We start from the raw sequence: 25,108 nt of genomic DNA, 5'->3' as shown, positions 1-25,108 counted from the left end.
CAGAGGTGATGGTCTTTTGGGTAGGGGGCTTGGAGGTTCACTAAGGTAGCTGTGACAACAGACCCTTCCCTGCCTCTACTCCCAAGTGCCCCAGGTGAAGCAGGAACTGGCAGAGGAAACCAAAGCAGGAAAACACCCCATTTGCCTCTGACTCCCAGTCCCCTTAGGCAGAATCAAGGATAACAAGGACACTGACTAAAGGGAAAAGAAGAGTATAAAGATGACTGCATAGTGTATGCAGAGCTATGCAAATGAGATGGGCACAGGCTGGGCCTTTACATCTCATTTGCATATCCTATGCAAATGTGTTTCTAATATAATAAATATTTTTCTAACATTTGTAATAAATATTCTGTTTATTCTCCCTCCCCTTCCCTAGGAAATGGGCACACAGTGGTTCAGGAGCCAGCTTGGGCTGACACTGCAGCGAAGACAGATTAGACACCAGAAGGGCAGGGAGGCAAGGGGCTGGGGTGGGGGGTCAGGGGAGGGGGTCCTCTGTGAGAACGGGCTCACCTGGGGAAGGATGGCAGAGAAGCATGAGGAGTGAGATGACTGGAGAGGTCCAGACAGCATTTTAGAAGGGATTCTCCTATTTTACAAAATTGCCCTCCCCAAGGACTGGGGTGGCATTTAGGGTGGGGGACAATAGGAGAGTTTGATGAAGACATCTGGCGGGGGCTAAGGCTCTAGAATCTGGGGAGAAGGGTCTTATAAGAAACAGGGGCTGATGGGGAATCCATGACAAGGGGCCCCAAAGAGTGGCTCCAAAGCAAAATAACCCATTGCTTCCCTTCCCCAAAGTCAGGCCTGACGCACACACATCAGTGCCAGAAACACAAATCAAGGGGCTACAGAGTGCCGAGCCACAGACTGTGCAGACTACAGTGTGAACGGTGCCCCCTGGGGCTGTTCAGCGAGGAGCCTGCTAACGTACAAACCTTCTCCAAGCCTATGCTCCAGGACCCAGAGCTCACAAGGTCCCTCTGCACCATGCCTCAGCCCCGCAGGGTTGGGGGGCCAAGGCAGCCTTGATGTGCCTGATGCAAGCAGGGCACCTGGACCTGGCCAGAGAGACGACCTAAAGGACAACGGTCATGGGCAGGGGGCCCAGATGTGTCCCTACCATGGGCCATAGAGAGCTTGAGCTCTTCTGTCAGCAGCAGACTCCTCATCTCAGCCCTCCAACCCACCCCTACCTGGTCTGAGCCTGCTGGCCCCTACCAGCCTTGCCCTGCAGGGGCAAAGCTGACAGAGTCTGTAGAGAGACTTCGGCAGTGAAAAGCTGTGGACGAGGGAGGAACAAAGCAGTGTCCACCCCTGGGACCTCTGCCCGCTTCTGAGGGAGCCAAGAGTGGTGCCGCAGCAGCCAGGGCAGCTGGCTCACGTTTGGCTCCTCCGGGTTTCAGGGTGGCTTCAGGGTGGCACCACTATCCGGGCCTGCCTGGCTGCCAGTGGGCCATGCACACCCTTGGCCACATGGAAACAGCCCCAGGCCAGCTCCTAGGATGCAGGGTAAAAGATGGGGAGGCCCAAGAATGGGGTGGGCATGGCCAGTCCAGAGGAGAAAAGGCCATTGAAGAGGGGCAGCCACCAGGGGGCAGCAGATCCACTGACCACACAGTCCAACAGCTCTTCTCTCCTCTGGACTGAGCATTATCAAGGTGACTCTGACACCCTGAGAGGGACATCTGGTGGCCACTGGGTATAGGGAGTGGGCAGCACCTGGGCACAGAGGTACCCCATGAACATTCACCCCCTGGCAGTGCACACATCTACACTGAAGCCAGCCTTAGGGAGACCCGGGGATGGGGCTAAGGATGGTGGCTGGTGGCCAGGGTTGGGGAAGGGGGCGGACTCAGGGTTCTGGGTCACAACCCAGAGAGGTGAGGTCAGGTGAGCAGGGCTCAGTACACCCAGCTGACGGGCACCCACTGGGGCTCCGTGCGCAGCTTCTCCATGGCTGCCTGGAGCTCACGGAAGGTCCTCTCCAGGTTGCTGTTGACCAGGCAGAGGTCAAAGTAGTGCCCGTAGCCCCTCTGAATACGGCTGCTCTCCTCCACTGTCCGCCTCAGGTCCGCCTCCTGCTCCGGCACAAGAGGACCTCTGGTCAGTGCTCCAACTCATCCCCATCACCAGCCCCCTCCCCAAAGACCCTGGGTAGGACAGGCAAGAGCCCCTCCCTGGACACGCAAGGCACCTTTTCTGCAACCATAGAGAGAAGGGTGGACGAAAGGAAGGAAAGAACCTTTGCTAAGTGCCAAGCACTGCCCTGAGTGTTTACAACCCACGTAGTCATCACTATAGCCTGAGCAGTGCAGGGTGGGAACAATGATTTCCCGTTCACAGTGGAAAAAACTGAGGTACGAAGAGGTTACACAGTCAGCCAGTGGCTAAACAAGGTCTGCCAACTCCAAAGCCGGTGCTCCCTCCACAGACTGACTAGGCCCCTGACCTACCAGAGCCACCCACAAGTGCCAGGAGCAACCCCCACCCCAGACCCAGATGCAGCTGGCTAGGCAGTTGAATTAAATAAGCTGAAGCAGGGATTCTAGGGCTCGCCCAGCTGCCTCCCAGAGGCCCCAGTCTTTGGGTTTAGTTGAGGGCTCAGGCGAGGACCCAAAGTTCCCCCAGCCCTAGGGACAGACAGAGGGGAGCCCCTGAGCCTGGTGCCTGAGAGCTGCAGTACCAGGCACAGTCAGCAGAGGGACCCTGTGCTCAGAGCTCTGCAAGCCCTGTACCCCTTGGGGAGGGCTGCAGCAAAGGCATAGCTCCCTGGGCCTCGGAGGCCATGTCATGTAACACAAGGTCACGAAGCCCTTACTACTCCAGGCTGCCAGCAACCCGTCCCGCCGCACCTAAGAGCACCCTCACCGTGAGCTGCTTGGTAGACACCCCACTCTCCAGCGCAGCCCGGTTCATGGCCCGCAGGGTCTCAAAGTCGGGGGCCTCGATGAACACCACGTAAGGGACAAACTCCGCTGTTCTCAGCACCTTCACTGCCTGCAGAAGGAGAGGTGGAGGGTCGGTGAGTATATCTCTGTGTACACCCTGGGAACTAGAAGACAGCTATCTGGGGTGACTGGGGGGTACCTGGGAATGGATGAGGGAGGAATACCTGGGGGTCTGGGACTTGAGTCCTGGGAATGGATGGAAGAGGAGCAGCTTGTAGGTGGCTGGGGCTGGGGTCCCTGGAGGAGACTAGAGGAGGAGCCAGGGAGCTGGGGGGCTGAGAGAGAGATTCCGGGGGGCTGGGCCCCTACCAGAAATTGAAGGGGGATAGTTGGAGGACAAGTGCCTGGAAGTAGATGGGAGAGGGATGGGGGTGGCAGAGAGCCAGGAAAGGATATTGGGCAGGCTGGGCAGTACCTGGGGGTTGACATCCAGCACGCACACCTTGCCAGCTGCAACCACGCCCCGGATGGAGTCGATACGGGTGCCATACAGGTTGCCCTCATACTCGCCATGCTCCAGGTACCGACCCGCACGAATGTCAGCCTCCATCTCGGCACGGGACACAAAGCTATAACCCTGGCCTTCCCGCTCCGAGTCCTTGGGCCGCCGGGAAGTGTCTAAAAGGAGGAGGGGCCCAAATGGGTGCAGGCAGGCCACGCCACCTCAGACACACGTGCACGTATATTCTCCTCAGACACATATACGCGTGCACACGTGTCTACATGTGTCACTCAGCCCTGGGGGCATGCCTGGCCTCCACCTTCCCAAAACCGCTGCCTTCCTCCCTGAGGCACCGAATTGCTGGGCTGAGGGCTGTGGGGACCATGATGGGGGGAATATCTAGCTCAATTGGCATGACATAGTTTATAAAGAAAATGTTCTACATTCTACTTTGGTAAGTAGCATCTGGGGTCTTAAAAGCCGATGAGTGGCCACCTAAGATACAACGCTGGTCTCACTCCTTTGGGAGCAAGAGAGAACGAAGAAAACTAAAGGTACAAGGGAAAGATTAGTCCAAATGACTAACAGACCACATCTACCATGGCCTCTGCCAGACTGAGCCCAGTACAACTAGGTGGTATCCGGCTACCACCACCAAGTGCTCTGACAGGGATCACAATAGCAGGTCCTAGAGAGAGCTGGAGGCAAATGTAGAACAAAATTCTAACTCACAAAAAAAGACCAGACTTACTGGTCTGACAGAGACTGGAGAAACCCCAAGAGTATGGCCCCCAGACACCTTTTAGCTCAGTAATAAAGTCGCTCCCCAGGCTCACCCTTCAGCCAAAGATTAGACAGGCCCATAAAACAAAACGAGACTAAAGGGGCACACCAGCCCAGGGGCAAGGACTAGAAGACAGGAGGGAACAGGAAAGCTGGTAAAAGGGAACTGAAGGTCGAGAAGGGAGAGTGTTGACATGTTGTGGGGTTGTTAACCAATGTCATAAAACAATATGTGTACTAACTGTTAATGAAAAACTCACTTGCTCTGTAAACCTTCATCTAAAGTACAATAAAAAAAAAAAGAGAGAGAGAAATTTTTTTTAAAAAATTGAGAGAGAGAGAGACTGCTGCCTTCGCCCTTACCACTGGCACACACAGCCACGGGAGTTCATGTTGGGAAGATTCGCAGAGGTCACCTGGTCCAACCCAGTGTTCACAGATGGGAGCAGAGGGCTAGAGACTGCTGTGTGCAGCCGGCACAGCAAGCCACACAGCAAGGCTAAGCCCACCCGGGGGCCAGAATTCAGGCCTCATGCTTCCAGGAACTGAGAGCTTCTACCACCCAGATGATTCTGTCATCGAGAAGCCCTGTCTTCCGTAAGGCCGCAAACACAGCTCATAATCCCATTTTACCTGACCCCCCAGCTGAGCACACACTAGCTTTTAGCAAGTGTTATCAGGAGAGAGAAGGAAAACCCAGGCGGGCCCAGCCCCCCTGGCCACCTGTTTGCAGGACTCCTCCCCATCCCTTCCCATTCTGCAGTTCTCCCATCCACCCACAGTGGGCACCAGCCGTCTCTGAGGCACTTCCAAGCCAGGTATCAAGCTCTCTTCCTTTTGTCCTCCTGGCTCTGTCCACCTCAGCCCCTGCCTCTCATAAAGCTTCCATCATTTCTCTCCCTGGCAAATGCTATCCTCTTCCATCTGCCCTACTCTTTCTTGCCTTTCAGATAGTAATACTAAACGTAGGTACAAGTGGGCACTTCCCGTGTGTTCATCACTCTTCTAAGATTTTACATATATTAATTTATTTAATCTTTACACCCCTTTGGAAGTTGGCAGTATTTTGCAGATGAGAAAATGAAGGCACCTGTACATGTTGTCGAGTTGATTCTGACTCTTAGTGGCCCTATAAGGACAGAGCAGAACTGCCCCCATAGGGTTTCCAAAGCTGTAATCTTTATGAAGGCAGATTGCCGTATCTTTCACCCGAGGAGAAGCTGGTGGGTCCAAAGTGCTGACCTTTTGGTTAGCAGTCGAGCACTTAACCACTGTGCCACCAGGGCCCTTAAACTAAGGCACGAAAAGATTAAATAACTTGTCCAATGTCACCCAGCTAATACATGGTGGAGATGGAATTTGAACCTAGACAGTCTGGCTGTTAAGTATGCCCTCCCAGTGTCCCCTCTCGCTCACACTCCAGACTCCTGCCATGTCCCCTCTGGCCCTGCCCTTCAGAACCCTGTGAGGCCCTAGGCCAAGGCCTGAGCCCCATACCTCATACCTAAAGGCACCACCTGACCTGATGCCTACACAGATGCCCATTAATGGACAGCAGCCCCTACTCCCTGGCCCACCCAGAGGGCCCAGCTCCCACTCACAGGGCACAGTGGTGCCGTAGCGGTCTGGATCCCACATGATGAGCTTGTTCTTCAGGCTGCGCCGGCCCACACCCTGGGCCCCGATCAGCACCAGGGTTTTCCGGCGGAACGGGGGCATGCGGGCTACCTCCTCGTAAATGAGCAGCTCATGGCGATCAAACTCTGGACACAAGGAGATGGCACTGCTTGTCAGTGGTGGGCCGCAGGACTAGGTCAGGGAAAGAAGGCTGGGAGCAGGGGATCAGGAAGGGACTGGGCAGGGCCTAGGAACAGGGTTGGCAGCACCTGAGCTAGGAGAGCATATTCTGTTGTTGTGGAGGGGGGTGCCACGCAACGTTAGAGGAGGACAGGGGGAGAGGCTGACACCCACCTGCATTCTTGGTGGTCAGATACATCATGCGCTTCTTCTTCTTTCCTGAAAGGCTGCCACATAGGGTCCCTGTTCACAGGGAGATGGGCAGGTGAGCTCAGGCAGGGCCACACCAGATCCCAGATTGGGGGCACCTGGTGGGGGGTGGGGACCTCATACCTGAGGTCGGTGTCAGCTCCAGGTCCCGCTTGACAAAGGCTTTTCGCTTCTCCTCCAGCAGCTGGCTGGGGATGAGCCCAGCACTTCCTCCCTCAACATGGCATGCCTGAAACCAACAGGGGACAGAGCCAAGACCTCCCGCTTCCCTCTCCTCCTCCATACCACACCTGGAGAGACCACAGGGGTGCCAAGGGCTCACCTGCCACCAGTTGGCATCATCCTGGTTGACGATCTGGAGTAGGTCTCCAGCGCTGAAGCACAGGCCTGCCTCCTTGCAGGGGATGAGGCTGTCTCTGGCCGGATCATAGTCAAAGTGGCATTTCACAAATACCTGGGTGCCAGGGATTGGCAAAAGGTCAAGGGAAGGTGCGGAGGAAGGCTGGAGAAGACGATGGCCAGGGCGTGGGATCATACCCTCTACTCTCTAATCCCTCCTCTCACAGAGAAGCCCTCTTAAGGGCTTGGTATTGACACTCTAGAGGGGTGATGCCCCCTGGCTTGCCCTGACACCCCTCCCTAGTACCAGCCTCCCTTTGGGTCTAGAACAAATGGGACTCAGATGGACGGATGGGAAATCTGTGCAGGCCTAAGTCCCTGGCCCTACCCACTGAGGAGGCAGGATCACTGGGTCAGTGACCAGACACTGGTATCAATGCTGGATCCGTACGTCCAGCCCCAACCCTGCTTAGGAGAGAGGTCCCGGCAGATGGCTACAGACAGCCAATAAGAGAGGTGAGCAGAGCAGCCAGACCTCCATGATCCACCAATCAGGAGGCAGCTGTACAGTGGACACAGGACGACCTCACCTCAGTGCCTACACCACCACAGGAAGACCGCTCCCCAGGATGCAGGCACTCACTTGTACACTCAGGTTCCCCTGGCCATGGATGCGTGCAAGGCCTTTGCACATGCATGCGTCCCGAGCGGCACGAGGGTATATGTGAGCGCGCGCACTTGCACCACACACAGAGGCCTGTGTTCTGCCTCCCCTGGCCTGCAGGTCTCGCTATCTTGCCTTGTGCGCGTGGGTTGGAGAGGGGGGACACCCGCCACGAAGCCTGTGACCCTGGAAGCTGGGTGTGGCTCAGCCATCCCTTGAGCCTTGTGCTTGGTGGCAGGCTAGGCGCAGGGCCCACCTGGCGGGGCAAATGGGGCTCCTGGTAGCTGGGCAGGACCTTGAGGATGACGCTGCCACTGGTGCTGCGCAGGAGCTCCTGCAGCGCGCGGGGGTCGCTGCCCACCGGCTGTCCGTTCACCTCCTTGATGATGTCACCCACGTGCAACAGGCCTTGCTGGGCCACCATGCCCCCATGTAGGATGCGCGCAATCACCAGCTCTCCTCCCTCCACACGGAATGTCACACCCTGGGGGGCAGGGGAGGAGACGGTATGATGAGGTGGGTCTGCAGTGTTTTTAGGAGTCTGAGTCCTCCTTCTCCTCCAGCTGCTCCAAGTCAGATCTTCAAAAGGGTCCTCTAATGCCACCACTCCACCACAACCCCCTGTCTTCCTTTTCCATCCTTCTGCCCAGATTCATCACTTGCAGGAGAAAAGATGGGCAGAATGAGGAGGGCCCTGGCACAGGGTCATGCTGGTATGCACAGTGTGTGGTCTCCTGGGTCTGCACTGGGCTCTTCCTGAGCAAAGCTGACCCCATCTCTGTCTTCAGCCCTCTCCCAACTGCACATGCCCCGGTTACCGGCACCCTCACCAGATGCTCTCCAGCTGTCTTGCGGATGCCCACCATGCGAACAGCATCAGGGGGCACAGGCTGGTTGCTGAACGTGGGGTCCAGGCCAGGGCTGGGGGGCGGTGTCTCATAGGTCTTTGAGGCCACAGAATCATGCGTCTCCAGGAGGGACTGGTGAGGTATTGGGGGAGGGTGGGGGACAATGGGACAGCGCCTTATGATCCCTTCCTATCCCATCTCTTATCCCAGCTCCAACTTGTCACTGGCCCCTTCCCCAGCATCCCGTATCAATGGCCACTGCACCCCACCACGGCCCTGAGGGCCCTCCCAGAAACCTGGAAGTGGGGCTCCTGGAGGATGCAGGCCAGCTCGGCAGCAGTGCTGCTCTGCTCGGCCAGCTGCGCCAGGTCTCGCAGAATCTCCTGCACCAGCTCCAGGTTGTTGTCACGCACCGCCTCCAGCTTGGTCTCCTCCAGCCGTTCATGAGCCTGGGGGTGGGAGCACGACATGGAAGGCTTTGTGCTTCCCCCAGAGGCTCCAGGACACCAAACAGCACCACCCACCCCACAGCTCTCAGGCATCTCACCCCTCTGCTGGCTCCTTCTCAGCCCCTAGCCCCAAGTCTGGACTTTAGAGCCCACCCACAGCACTGCTGGGTGATATCACATTTCAGACCCTCATTCATCCGCACACAGACCACGAGGTGTGCATGCACACCTTGTTTCTTCTTCCTTCCCCAAGAATGATGACTAGAACCCAGCGTATTGTTGATGTTAGGTTCCAAATCATAGCGATCCTATGTACAACAGAGTGAAATGATGCCAGGTCCTGCATTGTGAGGATGGCACAGGACCCAGTGTAGGGAACGAAGAATCCGAAGGACAGACTTCGTTTCCACCCTCTTGCCACACTGTTCAAACTATCCTAGGCTCCCAGGACCCTGTGAGCATCTGAATTCAAGGGCGGCTTCTTCCAAATGATGTCATCATTAAGTGGGAACTTGGACACCCTGTAGCCCAGGGTGAAGAAGCTATGGAGTAACTTGCCCAAGGTCACAGGGCCTTGAACTTGGGTCTTGAAGCCCCCAGTCCAGTGCTTTCTGCTGCCTGTCCAGTGAGGGGCGGGACAATAAACCAGCACACGATGCCAGGACAGGGCCTCACACCTACTTGCTACTCTACTGACTCTGGGCTCCCATGAAAAGGTGCTTCTGGAAAAGGAAAAGAAGACCTTTGCCAGTGGCTAGCCTAGCGGTGAGAGTTAGGGTAGGAGGGTAGGGAAGAAAGGAGTTCCATTCAGGGATATATAACCCAAAACCAGTTGACCCTACGTGTGTCAGAGCAGACACATAAGGTTTTCAGTGGCTGATTTTTCAGAAGTAGATCACCAGGCCTTTCTTCCGAGGCACCCGTGAGTGGATCTGAACCTCCAACCTTTCAGTTAGCAGGTGAGCACGTTAACTGTTTGCACCATCCAGGGATTCGGGGATATATAAAAGTCAAAAAAAAAAAAAAATTGCCGTTGAGCCAATTCCAACTCCTGTCGACCCCGTATGTTACAGAGTAGAACTGCTCTACAGGATTTCCTTGGCTGTAATCTTTACAGAAGCAGATCACCAGGTCTTTCTTCCACAGTGCCACTGGGTGAGCTCAAAGGACCATCCTTTAGGTTAACAGCCAATTGCAAACCGCTTGTACCACCCAGGGACCTAGGAAGACTTTTTTCCCCTTTGAATCATTTGAAAGATAGTTGCAGACACAAATCACTTCATCCCTAAGTTCTTCAGCATGTACATCCTCAGAACAAAGACATTCTGCTCCATAAACCACAATATCATTATTACTTCCAAGAAATTTAACATTGACACACTGATGTAAGATTATCTAATAGACAGTACATGTTCAAATGTTCCCTGTTGTCCCAAAAATGTCCCTTACAGGCAAGGTCATAGAAGCTCCATAGACACATTCAAACTTCCCGAGGGACCGAATTGCTGGGCTAAGGGCTCTGGGGACCGTGGTCTTGGAGAACATCTAGCTCAATTGGCATAACATAGTTTATAAAGAAAATGTTCTACACTCTACTTTGGTGAGTAGCATCTGGGGTCTTAAAAGCCTGTGAGTGGCCACCTAGGATACTCCACTGGTCTCACCCCTTTGAGAGCAAGCAAGAATGAAAAAAAAACAAAGATACAAGGGAAAGATTAGTCCAAAGAGCTAATGGGCCACATATACCACAGTCTCCAGCAGACTGAGTCCAGTACAACTAGATGGTGCCTGGCTACCACCACTGGCTGCTCTGACAGGGATCACAATAGAGGGTACCAGACAGAGCTGGAAAAAAATGTAGAACAAAATTCTAACTCAAAAAGAAAGACCAGACTTGCTGGCCTGACAGAGTCTAGAGAAACCCTGAGAGTAGGGCCCCTGGACACCCTTTCAGCTTAGTAATGAAGTCACTCCTGAGGTTTACCCTTCAGCCAAAGAGTGGATGGACCCATAAAACAAAATGAGACTAAAGGGGCACCCAGGCTTGGGGCAAGGACTAGAAGGCAGGAGGGGGCAGGGAAGCTGGTAACAGGGAACCCAAGGTTGAGAAGAGAGAGTGTTGACATGCCGTGGGGTTGTTAACCAATGTCATAAAACAATATGTGCACTGTTTAATGAGAAACCAGTTTGTTCTGCAAACCTTCATGTAAAGTACAATTAAAAAAAAGAAAAAAAAATGTTCTTTACAGTTTTTTAACTTTTCTGATACAGGAGCCAATCAAGGATCATGCGTTGTATTTGGTTGTCACATTTTTTTGGTCTCATTTAATCTAGAAGAGACCCCGGAAACTTTTGGTCATTCCGGATGTTTTTAAAGAGTGTTACCCCATAACTTGGATTTACCTGATTTTTTCCTCATGATTAGACTCAGTTTAACCATTTTGGCAGAAATTTCTATATAGGTGACCTGTGTCTTTCCTACTGTATCACAGGAGGCACAGATCTGTGGGTGATACTTTGAGACAGTGTGAATGTCCTGTTCTGAATCACCTTTCACCAGTGGATTTAGCGTTCATTTATGATCCTTGCCTGAATCAGTGATCACATTAAGAGTTGCAAAATCATGATTATTTAACTCCATCATTCAGTCTACATTTATTAGATGGCATCCTGCCTTAAGAAAGAGCTTTCCCTTTCTCCCACCCTGCCTCCCTTTTCCTGTCTCTCTGTATCACTAAGATTTTTTTTTTAACTCAATGTGTTCTAATTCATTATCATCACTATCTTCATTGTCTCAGTTTATCCCAAATGTGTCCAGTGGGAGCCCCGTTCACACCTGTGTCATTTTGATATGTTCCATCAGCCTTTGAGCACCTTCCTCCATTCTGAAATGGGTACATCTTGTACTTTAGCAATTACTCCAATGAATCTTGATTTCTTTTGGCGGGGAGTGGTGGCTACCATAGCTCTGAGAAATAGGTATCATTAGCCCCATTTCTCAGAAAAAATAAGTGAAGCTCAGAGAGGTTAATGGGCATACAAAAGTCATAAAACCAGCCAGTGAATCTTCTGACTCCCAGCCCTGTGTTCTTTCTTCTTCATTTCATTGGATTAGTTCACACACTGCCCTCACATGCCTCCCAGCTGGCAGATGTTCCCACTAGTACTTGCCTGCATTTCTGAATATCACCTGCCTTGAATTACTCACCTTGGCCCTGCATGCTGTTGGAACACCTGCTGCTGGATCCCTGTCACCCCTCCCAGATGCCACTCACCTACCAGGGCTGCTGCCACCTGCTGTCTACAGCCAACCCCCTGGACTTATGATCTGTCTACCAGCCTTGACTTCCCTCCAGAGCCAGGCCCTGCCCCTCCTAGGTCCCAGGTCTACCCAGCCAAGACTGTCTGCCACACCCTCAGAAAGGAGACTCCAGCCCAGCTCCACAAAGGTAAGAGGAAGAGGCTGAGAGCTACCATATGCAGTTCCAACTTGACTCCATTCCTGTGGGCTTCTGGGTCACTATGCCAGAAGAACCATGTTTTTACAGCTGGCTCTTTGATCGAAGTACTTTGTCTGCCTACTACAGAAATTTAACCATGTATACATAATCATTAAAATCGGTAAGAAGTACAAAAGATATGAATAGACTCTTCACTAAAGAAGACATTCAGGTAGCTAACAGATAGATGAGGAAATGCTCACGATCATTAGCCATTAGAGAAATGCAAATCAAAACTACGATGAGATTCCATATCACTCCAACAAGGCTGGCATTAATCGAAAAAACACAAAAGAATAAATGTTGGAGAGGCTGTGGAGAGATTAGAACACTTACACACTGCTGGTGGGAATGTAAAATGGTATAACCACTCTGGAAATCATTTTGGTGCTTCCTTAAAAAGCTAGAAATAGAACTACCATACGATCCAGGAATCCCACTCCTTGGAATATATCCTAGAGAAACAAGAGCCTTTACACAAACAGATATATATGCACACCCATGTTTATTGCAGCACTGTTTACAATAGCAAAAAGATGGAACCAACCAAGGTGCCCATCAATGGATGAATGGATAAATAAATTATGGTATATTCACACAATGGAATACTACGCATCGATAAAGAGCAGTGAGGAATCTGAAACATTTCATAACATGGAGGAACCTGGAAGGCATTATGCTGAGTGAAATTAGTCAGTTGCAAAAGGACAAATATTGTATAAGACCACTATTATAAGAACTTGAGTAATAGTTTAAACTGAGAAGAAAACATTCTTTTGTGTTTATGGGGGGGGGAGGGAGGGAGGGTGGGAGAGGGTAGATAAGAACTACTTTAGGTAAAGGGAAAGACAGCACTCAATACAGGGGAGGTGAGCACAATTAGACTAAATCAAAAGCAAAGAAGTTTCCTGAATAAACTGAATGCTTCGAAGGCCAGCGTAGCAGGGCCAGGGGTCTGGGGACCATGGTTTCAGGGGACATGTAAGTCAATTGGCATAATAAAATCTATTAAGAAAACATTCTGCATCCCACTTTGAAGAGTGGTGTCTGGAGTCTTAAATGCCAGCAAGCAGCCATCTAAGATGCAGCAATTGGTCTCAACCCACCTGGATCAAAGGATAATGAAGAACACCAAAGACACAAGGCAATTATGAGCCCAAGAGACAGAAAGGGCCACATGAACCAGAGACTACATCATCCTGAGACCAGAAGAACTAGATGGTGCCCGGCTACAACCGATGACTGCCCTGACAGGGAACACAACAGAGAACCCCTGAGGGAGCAGGAGAGCAGTGGGATGCAGATCCCAAATTCTCATAAGACCAGACTTAATAGTCTGACTAAGAGTAGAAGGACCCTGATGGTCATGGATTGGACTGGACAATGGGTTGGAGAGGGATGCTGGTAAGGAGTGAGCTTCTTGGATCAGGTGGACACTTGAGACTATGTTGGCATCTCCTGCCTGAAGGCGAGACGAGAGGGTGGAGGGGGTTAGAACCTGGAGAAATGGACATGAAAAGAGAGAGTGGAGGGAGACAGCGGGCTGTCTCATTAAAAAAAAATATTAGGGGGAGAGTAATTGGGAGTGTGTGGCAAGGTGTATATGGGTTTTTGTGTGAGAGACTGACTTGATTTGTAAACTTTCACTTAAAGCACAATAAAAATTATAAAAAAAAATCGGTAAGAAGTAGGTTCCATCTTTACTGAGTTCAGACATGCCTTTATGGATATTCACTTCCTGATTGTTTTACAATCAGATGAAGGGAAGAAGTCACTGGATTATCTTGGCCCATTAGCCTATTATTGCAGGTCTCAGAATTGAAGAAGAGGCCACACCATCTTCTATTATGCTCTATGCATCTGGAAACCAAACTAGGAATTTCTTGGGAGGAAATTCTGACCGGCTTATCCCCAAGAACATTTCTAGAGGAGGGAGTTTACTTACAGCTGGTACAGAACATTGGTGCAGTCCTAGGACTGGGACATTGCAGGGTCGGTGAGAGGAAGATACAGGAAGATAGACCTGGGCTCCATCAGGAGAAGGACAAACTATCTGGCAGTTCATTGTTATGGACCCAGCACTGGACTTGGTACACAGTGAGCATCCAATAGGTATTTGTTGAATAGACAGATGATGGAGGGTGGGTAGGTGGATGGGTGGATGGGTGGGTGGATGGGTGGATGGGTGGATGGATGGATGGATGGATGGATGGATGGATGGATGGATGGATGGATGGATGGATGGATCGATGGATCGATGGATGGATGGATGGATGGATGGATGGATGGATGGATGGATGGATGGATGGATGGATGGATGGATGGATGGATGGATGGATGGATGGATGGATTAATCAGCAAGTGAGTGAGTGATAGAGCCATTCAGCTGGCAATCCTATTACTGGAGAGCTGTCAAGTAGGCTGGACATGGTCACCAGAGAGAAATGCTATTGATAGAGGTTATGCTTTGAAGGGGATTAGCTAGAGGACCTACTACCCTGAGATTTGCCATCCCGTATGGACCTCCTTCTTTCTTTGGCTATCTCACTGTAGAAGCAGTAGTTAAAGCAACCCAGAGATGGCGTGGTCTAACAAATCCAACTCTGAAATCAGCTTTGGAAGTTTACAGATGTTCAGATTCAATCTCACCCGACTGTTTTGACCTTATTCAGTCTCAGGGTTACAATGCAGGGAGCTCAGACTGAGAGTTTCAGAACGACCTTTGTTACAAATCACAGATTTCTTGACCCACAGACCACACACCCTTGGGTGCACACACACACACATACTCACCTGCAGGTGTGATGACTCCCCTGCTTTCTACTATACTCTTCCCCCAGTCCTAGCACCTTTATTTGGGCGCTAAAGGTGTCAGCATGAGGAAGAATGTCATTTGCCCATGTGTTGTATGACTTGATATGTGTGTCCCTGTGGGAACATGGGATCAGAGGTCAACTTCCTTATGGGAGTTCCTGAGCAGTACCTTCCCTGACCCTTGATTTAAAAGGCCTCGCTCTGGTCCTCCTCCAGCTGCACCCATCCCTCACAGTGCCAGGAATCCGTGGGGCCAAAGAGACGTGCCCTCACATATGAGCTCCTCTTTCTATGCCTTGTGTTGGGTAGCCGAGACCCCGCGTTTTGCCCAAATGGTCATGAGCTTTCTCCCACAGTCTCGATGGAGCTCTTCCCACACTTTTATGGGTGATAGTGCTGCTGTGTGCACACACCCCAGAACATAGAGATAGAGAATGGGTGGCTGGCTCTCCCAGAAACTCTCATTCATTGCTGATGGGAATGCAAAATGGTATAGCCACTTTAAAAGACATTCTGACAAAGCTAAACACAGGGTTACCATTCAATCCAGCAATCACGTTCCCAGGTATTTACCCAAATAGGATGAAAACATATGTCCACATAAAACCTGCACACGAATGTTTATTGTAGCTTTATTCATAACTGCCAAAAATTGGAAGCAACCAAGATGTCCTTCAATAGGTGAACAGATAAACAAACTGTGTGTAGTACACCCATACGATGCACTTGTATTTAGCAATAAAAAGAAATAAGCTATCAAGCCATGAAAAGACATGGAAGAGGCTTAAATGCACACTGCTAAGGCAAAGAAGCCAGACCAGGAAAGCTATATACTATACGACTCCAACAATATGAGAGACAGTGAAAAAAGGTCAGTGGTTGCCAGGTAGTCGGGGCGGGGGAGGGATGAACAGTTGGAGCCCAGGGCATTTTTAGGGCAGTGAAACTATCCTGTGTGATACTGACGTTAAGCACTTGTCAAAACCCATAGGACTGCACAGCTCAAAAAGAGAGCAGTACTGTAAACTATGAACTTTAGTTAATAATCATGCATGTTAATATTGGTTCATCAGTTGTAACAAATGTACCGCAGGAATGCAAGACATTAACAGGAGAAATGATGTGCAGGGGGAAGGGGATATATGAAAATTCTGTACTTTCTGCAAGCCTAAAATCTGCTCTAAAAAAATAAAGTCTACTAACAATCCATCTGCTAACATCAAGTGTGGGGACTCATCCATCACTGGTGGGAGTAACTGATATAGTACCTCCAGAGAACAATTTGGCAACACTAGTAAGGCTGAAAGGAACCCTGGTGGAACAGTAGTTAGGTGTTGGGCTGCTAATCAAAAGGTCAACGGTTTGAACCCATCAGCTGCTCAGCTGGAGAAAGATGTGGCACTCTGCTTCTGTAAAGATTACAGACTTGGAAACCCTATGCGGGCAGTTCTACTGTGTCCAATAGCGTCAACTATGAGTCGGAATTGACTCCACAGCCACTGGTTAGGTTTTAGTTTAATAAGGCTGGAAATGCACACACTCAGCAATTCCGCTGCCAAGTGTCCACCCTAGAGAAACTCTCACACCTGTGCAGACGCAGGTGCCTATGAGGATGGCCACTGCAGCGCTGTTCTTAATAGAGAAAAATCAGCAAGAACATACCTGTCTCTCAGAGGGGAGCCAATAAATAAATCAGACTCTATTTGTATATTGAAGTATTGCAAACACTCAAAATGAGTATCTTTCTATCTTCATCTGTATCTACTTATGTCAACTATAAATCTCAAAAACATAAGCAAGTGACAGTTTAACTCCATTTATATAACATTTAAAAACACATGTAACAAAAGTATATTGTTTACAGCTAAGCGCATCTGCAGTCAAGACACACAAGCATCCAGGGAGGTGACATCACCCACGTCAAGCCAGTGGTGACCAGTGTGGAGGTGGAAGTGAAGACGAGGGAATGCGGAAAGAGCAGCGAAAGTGAGGAAGGTGGAGGGCATTAGCTGTATCTGTACTTTTTATTTCTTAAAAAGAAAGAAGAAGAGCTAAGGCAAATGCAGCCAGCGTGAACATCTTGGAGACAGGGACTCCAAGGTCTGTTATTTTACTCTTTTGTATTCATTCAGTCCACAAATTTTCAGGGAGCACCTACCATGTGCCAGGCACTGTTCTGGGCTCTGGGGATACAGCAGTGAGCAGGCATCTCTGCCCTTGCGGAGCTCACATTCTCTTTGTTTAGAATGTGCATAGCTCCTTGTTTTTATTTTTCATGAATGAGTACAGCCTTCGATCACTGATGAAAAGCAATTTGCCTTTCCCCAATCTCCTCAGACTTGTCTTCCTTAAACCTCTCACCATTAACCCTCTCAGACCTTTCATCTTTTGTTGTTAACAACCTCACCAGGTCCTCAACCATTCCAAAGATGGTATTGTGACCTGCTTGCTTCCCATGGACACCACATCCCTGCATCAGCTCTTTCCCTCTAGTGGGTCCTGGCCTTCCTCCAAGCCCCAGGCCAGGGCCTTGGCCTCCCTGTGACAGGGCCTCCCAATCTCACCCCTCCCCCAGACAACCTGGAAACTCTCACCACCTGCAGTACCACCATCTCCCTTACCATCACTGTCATTTGCCAACTTTCTGGTCACCACCCCCCCACTGCACTGCCATTCACTGAAGACCAGGGAAACTGCTTCAGTCTTCTCTCCACCCCAACAGCTACCATAACCCTAGATTCCAACACCTGTGTAGACAGCCATCCCACACCCAAGCCCTCCATTCTTGGACCTCCACACCAATGACCTCCCTGTCCACTGCAGCTACTCTGGATTGCCGTGTCGTCCCCCAGACCTGCCATTCTCCCAAGCCCCCTTCACACTGTGCCTTGCCATAGCACCCCCCAGCACAAACTCTGGACAAAAGCCTCCCCTTCTTTTTTGATGTCTCTGGACTGAGTCACCTCCCACCCCAGAAAATCAGGCGCCTGACATGGACATCCCTGCTCCTTGGCTTTGATTGGCTCTCTCTCCCTTCCCCATCAGTGACTAGTCACACCTTCATTTCTGAATCCCCATGCTCAACCCCACCTTTACTGAGAAACATTGTTTAAGTAGGCCTGGTTTCTCTCAACTCCCAGCCTCGCCTCCCACACAGCCACCCACACCAAGCTCACCTCCTGTCCTTCCTCGACCCCCTCCCCTGCTGGCACTCTTAGTTGAAGGTGGCACCATGTCACACTTTCCCCAGGCAAAATCCAAAGTGCCTTGCTACCTCTCCCCTTCTGTACCCAAACACCACGTTCTGCCAATTTACCTCCTGAACATTTCTTTCTGCCTCCCTCCCTCTAGCCCTGTTTCCATAGCTCCAGATCAGGCTCTCAGCATCCCTAACTGGAACTGCCAGACAGCCCCCCAACTGTCCCTCCAACTCCAGGCACAACCCTCCAACCCAGAACCCTCCCACCATCCTCCATATGGCTGCTAGAAGGCTCCTAAAACACCCATCTGGCCATCATCAGGCCCCCACTTAAAGCCCATGGAAGGCTCTGTGAAACACACAGAACTACACCCAAATGGCTGCCCAGGGCCTCCTACAACCTGTGACATCCACACAACTCACACTCCTGTCTTGCACCTGACACTCCAGCCTCACACTGAACACTTACAGTCCCTGTTGTACTTCTGGATCTTTCTCACCTCTCTGTTTCTACTCAAGCTCTTCTGTGGCCCAGAATGCCCTCCACTCCTTTTCATTCCTCAAGACTCAGCTCACGTGGCCCTTGCTCCAGGAAGCCTTCTCTGCCCACCCCAGGCTGGGTTAGGCACCTGCCCCAGCGCATCTGCCTCTATCACTGCCATTTTGTTCTGTAAGTTTGTTTTAGTGAGTCTCTCTCCCACCTGATGCATGGCAGGTACCTTAAAAAGAGGTCTTGGCAAACAACAACAAGACAAACGACCCAACTAAAAAATGGGCAAAGGACTATAAAGAAGATATACAGATAGCCAGTGAGCACATGAAAAGTTGCTCAAGTACATTAGTCATTAAAAAAAATTAGGAAAATGAAAATCAAAACTATAATGAGATACCATTTTACACCCACTAGGATGGCTATTATCAAAACTGAAAATAACAAGTGCTGGCAAGAATGTGGAGAAATTAGAACCTCGTGCATTGCTGGTAGAATGTAAAATGGTGCAACAGCTATGGAAAACAGTTTGGTGATTCCTCAAAAACATAGAATTACCATATCACCCAGCAATTCCACTCCTAGGTATAGAGCAAAAAGAATTGAAAAGAGGGATTCAAGCATACTTGTATACCAATGCTCACTGAAGCATTATTCACAATTGCCAAAAGGCAGAAAGAGCCCAAATATCCACCAATGGGGGAATGGATAAACAAAATGTGGTATATCCATACCATGGAATAGTATTCAGCCGTAAAGAAAAAATGTAGTTCTGATACAAGCTACAACATGGGTGAAACTTGAAATATCATGCTAAGAAAAAAGAAGCCAGACACAAAAGGACAAATATCGAAATATATGAAATATCTAGAATAGGCAAATTCATAGAGACAGAAAGTAGATTAGAAGTTACCAGGGGCCTGTAATCCTTTATCTAAAGCACAAAAAAAAAAAAAAAAATTTACAACAAACAGCAAAGTTACCAGGGCTGGGGGCAGGGAAGTGGGAATTCTTGCCTAATAGGCACAGAGTATGGGATGATGAAAAAATTGGGAAACAGACTGTGGTGATGGTTACACAGCATTGTGAATGTGAGGAATGCCACTGGCAATGTATACTTCAAAATGGCTAAAACGGCAAATTTTATGCCTTTTACCACAATCAAATTTAAATAAAAAGAAGTCTGTGGGGAGAGAGAGAGAGCAGTATTCACTAACTAGATAGTGGACAAGAATTATTTTAGGTGAAGGACAACGCACAATACAGGGGAAGTCAGCACAACTGGACTAAACCAAAAACTAAGAATACAACCAAACACTTAGAGGGACAAAGTAGCAGGGGCAGGGGTCTGGGGACCCTGGTTTAAGGGGATATCTAGGGCAACTGGCATAACAAAGTTTATTAAGAAAATGTTCTGCATCCCACTTTGGTGAGTGGCATCTGGGGTCTTACACGCTAGCAAGTGGCCATCTAAAATGCATCAATTGGTCCCAACCCACCTGGAGCAAAGGAGAATGAAGAACACTAAAGATACAAGGAAAATATGACCCCAAGAGACAGAGAGGGCTACATAAACCAGAGACTCCATCAGCCTGAGACCGGAAGAACTAGATGGTGCCTGGCAACTACCAGTGACCGCCCTGACAGGGAACACAACTGAGAGTCCTTGATGGAGCAGGAGAAAAGTGGGGTGCAGAACTCAAATTCTAGTAAAAAGACCAGACTTAATGGTCTGACTGATATTGGAGGCACCCCAGAGGTCATGGCCCACAGACTCTGTTAGCCCAGAACTAAAACCATTTCCAAAGCCAACTCTTCAAAGAGTAGACTGGACTATAAGACATAAATGATACTGGTGAGGAGCGTGCTTCTTAGCTCAAGTAGACACGTGAGACTAAGTGGGCAGCTCCTGTCCGGAGGTGAGATGAGAAGGCAGAAGAGTACAGGAGCTGGTTGAATGGACATGGGAAATACAGGGAGGAAAGGAGGAATGCGCTGTCACGTTATAAGGAGAGCAACTAGGGTCACAGAACTACATGTGTATAAGTTTTTTATGAGAAAGTGACGTGAACTGTAAACTTTCACTTAAAGCACAATTAAAAAAAAAAAGGTAAAGAAGGAGAGAAGAGGGGAGGGAGGGCCAGGAAAAGGGGGGTTACTGCTTACAGACTACTGAGTTTCAGTTTGCAGTGATGGAAAAAAATATTGATTAAGGGTTGCACATCAAATTATTTAAAAACACTAAGTTGTACACCTGTAAAAAGTTGAATTGGCAAAAGTTGTGTGATAGGCATATTTACAACAATAACAAAAAGAGAGAGAGAGTAGCTGTTGAGGCTGCATATGTACAACCAGATACCTCATGGAATTCAGATCCTTGGTTTAGGTTCAAGGTTTCATGGGACATTCCAGTTAATTGGCCTAAAAACACATTTAGTGCTTCTGTTCTATCTCCTAGTTTGTTGTGTAATTCCTAGGGTCTTAAAAGCTTTAAAAGCTTGCAAATGGCCATCTGAGGCATAACAATTGGTCTATATTCACCTTTTTTTTTTTTTTTTCACCTTGAGCAACAAACGAAGGAGAGTCAGGGATAGGAGAAGGGAGTGGAATGTGTGGCTAATTGCCTCCATAAAAAAATACCTCCTTTTTGCCATAAGACCAGAAAAATTGAATGGTGCCCAGCTACCACTACTGAACATTTTGATCAAAGATTCTATAGAAGGATGATGACAAAAGGAGGGAAATGCAGACCAGGATTCCAAATTCTCATGAACTCCAGACTCTCTGAAGTCCTGGAGCCTGGATGAAAGCCTGAAATTATTGCCTAGAGTTAATCTTTAAACCTTAAACCAAAAACATCCCCTGAAGTCTTCTTAAAACCAAAGAATAGTTTAGATTAACTAGTAAATATATCTGCCTTGAGCATTATGCTCTTTTAAGAACTATCTATATGGGATCAAATTGACAACAGCATCTCCAAAGATTAAATAAGAAACTTTAAGGAGCAGTGAGTTTATGTTAATGGGGGAGGAAAAACTCAGAAGAGTGAGAATGGTTGCACAACTCAAAGAATGTAATCAACGTCACTTAATTGTACACGCAGAAACTGTTGAACTGGTGTATGTTTTGCCGTGTATATTCTCAACAAAAAAAAAATAATTTTTTTAAAGTACAGAAAAAGAGACAAATACCAAATAATAATAATAAGTCTGCACAAAAGGCCCAAAGGCAGAGAAATGGAATCTGGAGATTCCAACACACAGGTATGCTCACCCCCCATCAATCACACCCTCCACAAACTGGGGACACCAAACACCAGCCACGTGGGCATGTCCACACAACTCACCAGCCCAGGTGTGGGGCCAGCCCCCTTTCCCTGCAGTTCCTCCAATTCATTACTCGGGCGTGGATGTTCATTCGTGTACACACCACACACACCCCCCACACACATGGTCTCCCGTGCCACCTGCCCCATTCCTAGGGTCCCTGTGGCTACCGCTCACCACCCCACCCACAACTGTACCTCCCCAGGCCCAGTACCCCTGTGCCTGCCTCCCTGGAGCACTGTACCTTGGCCAGAGATCTTACTATGGGACTTTCCATAATGCCTCGAAGAAAGATCAGGTCCAGCTCCGCAGCACCTGTGGCATTGGGAAGGGATCCCAGGTTGTCCAGGACTTGCTGCATGGCTGAGGGGAAGGGGTAGGCAATGAGACACACAGATACCAGCTGGGTACAACAGGCAGGAGGCCTAAACATGCCACATGCCCTGCCCCTGCCCCTTGTCCCAGCAGCACTTCCCTCCCTGCATGCCCTAGGTAATGCCAGCCTGGGCAAATGGGAGGCTCCAGGCAGCAGGAAGTGGACTCTGAGGTGGAGGAGGGGAAAAGGCAAAGCAGGTATCAGGTTCCAGGTTCTGCCTTGAGCCAAAGAATTGCAAGCTCCTCACTCAACCTGGGACCCAGCTGCCTGCACCTGGTGGGGCTCAGGGATGGGAAAGACAGTGCTTGCAGCAGGTCCCTGAGCACAGGCCCAGAGTCAAGCAGGAGTCATGTGGGAGGCCAGAGCTGCTCAGCCTCCGGCGCCAGCCACACCACTAACTCAGTGTATCTTTGCATAAGTCACTGCCCTCACTAGCCTCAGTCTTTCCCTCCTGTATAATGGGTGAATTGGACTAGATGGAGTGAGTCTACAGGCCCTTCAGCACTGACAGATAAATAAGCATTGAGAAATTAACATGGATAATAGGAAGCCAAAGCTGAGGCCCAGAACTTTGGCAGGAGCTGGGGAAACAGGCACCTGGGATCTGGGGTGACTGTGGGCACCCCAGGGGAGAAGTCACACCAAGTGAGCCCAGGCATCAGCAAACCCTCAACCTAGGACAGGACATAACCAGGGATATAAGTGTACCTGAAACTGGGCCACAGCACAGGCCACCAAGGGGCTGACAGAAAGGGAAGAGTAAGCTAGGGGGGCTGCCTTCACGCACTGGCAGAGAGGAGGGCTCCAGGCTGGGATAGGTTCCGGGGGAAGGAAGGGAGAAGCAGAGTGTGCCCAGCTGGAGGCCAAGATGGGCAGGGCTATCATTACTCTGCCACCCTGCCACCCACACCCACATCTGCATTAACAGCACCCAAGTCATGGAAGAGGGGGGTGGATATAGTCCCTGGCACCTCTCAAAGCTCTGTCACTGCTCCCCTCCTCCAGGAAGGAATGGTGGTGGGGAGGAGAGGGCACTGAAACAGGAGCTGGCAGAGATGGTGCAGGAACCCCTGGACTCCCGCTAGCTGGCCTCTCCTCCTCCCCACCTTCTCCAGAAACAATGACCAAACCCACCCACCCCATCACCACTATCCAGGCCTGGGCTTGGCATTGGTCAGGGACCTGGGAGGCATTTAGTGGGGCCAGGATGGGAACTGGTCCGCTCTGCCGTGGTCTCCTGAGATGCACCCTCTCCAGTCATCCTCACACACAGACCCCTAGCCTGCGGGTCATGGGGGGAGAACTGAGCCGGGGGAGTCGCTTCCTTCTGCCCAGGCCAGCTTTCCTGGAGGATCTTGCCCCACCCAGGACTTTTAGTCTACAGGGGTCGCTCCTAGTGCCCCCTCTCCAGATGTCCCACACCCGGCATCCCCCCAGCCTCCCCGCCCTGTCATTTCCCTACCTTCCCTCTGGAGTTCCGCTTCCTCAGAGGAGCCCAGGGATATTCCCTCCAAGGAGGCCCCGCTGCCCGGGCTGCCCGCCATGGCTCCCCCCAACATCCCAGCCAGAGGCTAGTGGAGTAGCCGCCACCACGCCGCTGTGTGCCGCCTTCCCAGCCAGAGGGTGTAGCACTGGAGAAGGAGGGACTCAGGGGAGAACCCTCTGCCCAATCAGCCAATAACAAGGCTTAGCCGCCCTGCCCACCTCGCCGATTGGCCCAAGCCCCTACTAGAGCTGACAGCTGGGGAGGGACCGGTGGAGACTGTGAGGGGGCAGAGGAGAAGGTGGGGCGGGGGAGAGGAGAGGGTGAGAGGGGGGTGGAAAGAGTACTCATCCTACAGGCGGCCAGATCCCCTCGTTTTGGTACTAGTGGGGGTGGGGAGAAGGGGTTACGAAAAGGGGAGGGTAAGCCTGATACCCTTCAGGACTGGTGCGGTGCCCAGAGATACTCCCTTCACAGCCCAGATGCAGGAACGCCAAGCTGGGGAAGGGATTTGGCCTCTCTTCTCTTTCCTGAAAGTTTCTCCTCTAATATACCCCCACGCCCCCTCCTCCCCTTGCCCTCTACCCTCTGGTCTCTGTCCCCTCTCCAGACCCTGTATCCTTTACAATGACCCCTCAGCTGCTCATGGAGTACCAAAGGAAGCCCCAGAGAAGGACTCTTAGTCCTCCACCAGGAGGCTGTGGCCCCACCGTGGTATTGGGCACATGCCTCCAACCCCCTAATCCCTCCCTTTACTGGCCAGCCAGCCAGCCAGGGGGTGATGGCACCTTTGTGGGCAAAGAAGGGTGCCCCAAGCCCCTCTAGCCCCACACTTCAGCAGCCCAGTGTCTCCCTTACTCTAAGCCCCTATACCCATAAGGCCACCGCTAGGGCACTGCTGCTGCCACCAGCCAGTCATTCCCTAAGGAGTGGCACCAGGTCGCATTGCACCCCTGGTTGCCATGGCAGCAGGCTGGATTACACACCAGGACATTAACCCAGGGACGTGAGAGAGATTTAAAGGGACAGCTCCACCTGAAGAAAGCAGCTCTCTGTCCCAGCCTTGGTTCACAGAAAGGACGGAGTCTGGTGAAGGTGGAAGAAAGGGTGAGGCTACAGATCAGGAGACCCTAGGGCAAGACCTCTAAAGGCTCATCCCATGCCATCATCCACATATGTCCCAAACCATCCCCCAACCCTCAGGAAAAAGGCCCCTCCACCTATTCTAAGTCAAATTGGGGTCTCTGCCAGAATCAGTCAATAGCAAGGCTCAGCAGCCCTCACCACCCACATCATTTCCCTCCCTCCAAAATGACAATTACCAAATTGACCCTTGGGGAAGTGTGGGCAAAGGACCTTGCCAGCTTCACCCTCTGCCTAGCCCAAGATGGAGCTCTTTGGGGAAGGAAGAAGGGAGGGGTAGAGGGAGTCTGA

The 25,108-nt window shown here is 50.6% G+C and overlaps 1 protein-coding gene across 1 annotated transcript; it reads right to left on the bottom strand.

Moving 5' to 3' along the window:
* Positions 1-482: 482 nt before the first annotated feature.
* On the bottom strand, positions 483-23,735 carry MPP2 (MAGUK p55 scaffold protein 2). Its single transcript, XM_010594503.3, has 12 exons — positions 23,654-23,735; positions 22,060-22,178; positions 8,334-8,486; positions 8,020-8,169; positions 7,446-7,673; positions 6,509-6,640; positions 6,310-6,415; positions 6,151-6,219; positions 5,781-5,942; positions 3,370-3,572; positions 2,875-3,003; positions 483-2,084 (listed from the first exon to the last, which is right to left on the bottom strand). The coding sequence occupies exons 1-12, from the start codon at positions 23,733-23,735 to the stop codon at positions 1,908-1,910; spliced, it is 1,710 nt and encodes a 569-aa protein (XP_010592805.2). The 3' UTR covers positions 483-1,907.
* Between the last annotated feature and the right edge of the window lie 1,373 nt (positions 23,736-25,108).

Source organism: Loxodonta africana, chromosome 18, assembly GCF_030014295.1.
Source record: "Loxodonta africana isolate mLoxAfr1 chromosome 18, mLoxAfr1.hap2, whole genome shotgun sequence".
NCBI lineage: Eukaryota > Metazoa > Chordata > Mammalia > Proboscidea > Elephantidae > Loxodonta > Loxodonta africana.
The sequence above is the reverse complement of the archived record's forward strand: the minus strand, read 5'-3'. Positions and strand labels throughout refer to the sequence as shown.

Excerpts from the sequence above, each read along its gene's own strand:
- MPP2 (XM_010594503.3), bottom strand. The coding sequence starts at position 23,735 with ATGGCGGGCAGCCCGGGCAGCGGGGCCTCCTTGGAGGGAATATCCCTG. Across the intron at positions 22,179-23,653 it reads AGCGGAACTCCAGAGGGAAG|CCATGCAGCAAGTCCTGGAC; the intron begins GTAGGGAAATGA and ends CCTTCCCCTCAG. Across the intron at positions 6,416-6,508 it reads ATGATGCCAACTGGTGGCAG|GCATGCCATGTTGAGGGAGG; the intron begins GTGAGCCCTTGG and ends TGTTGGTTTCAG.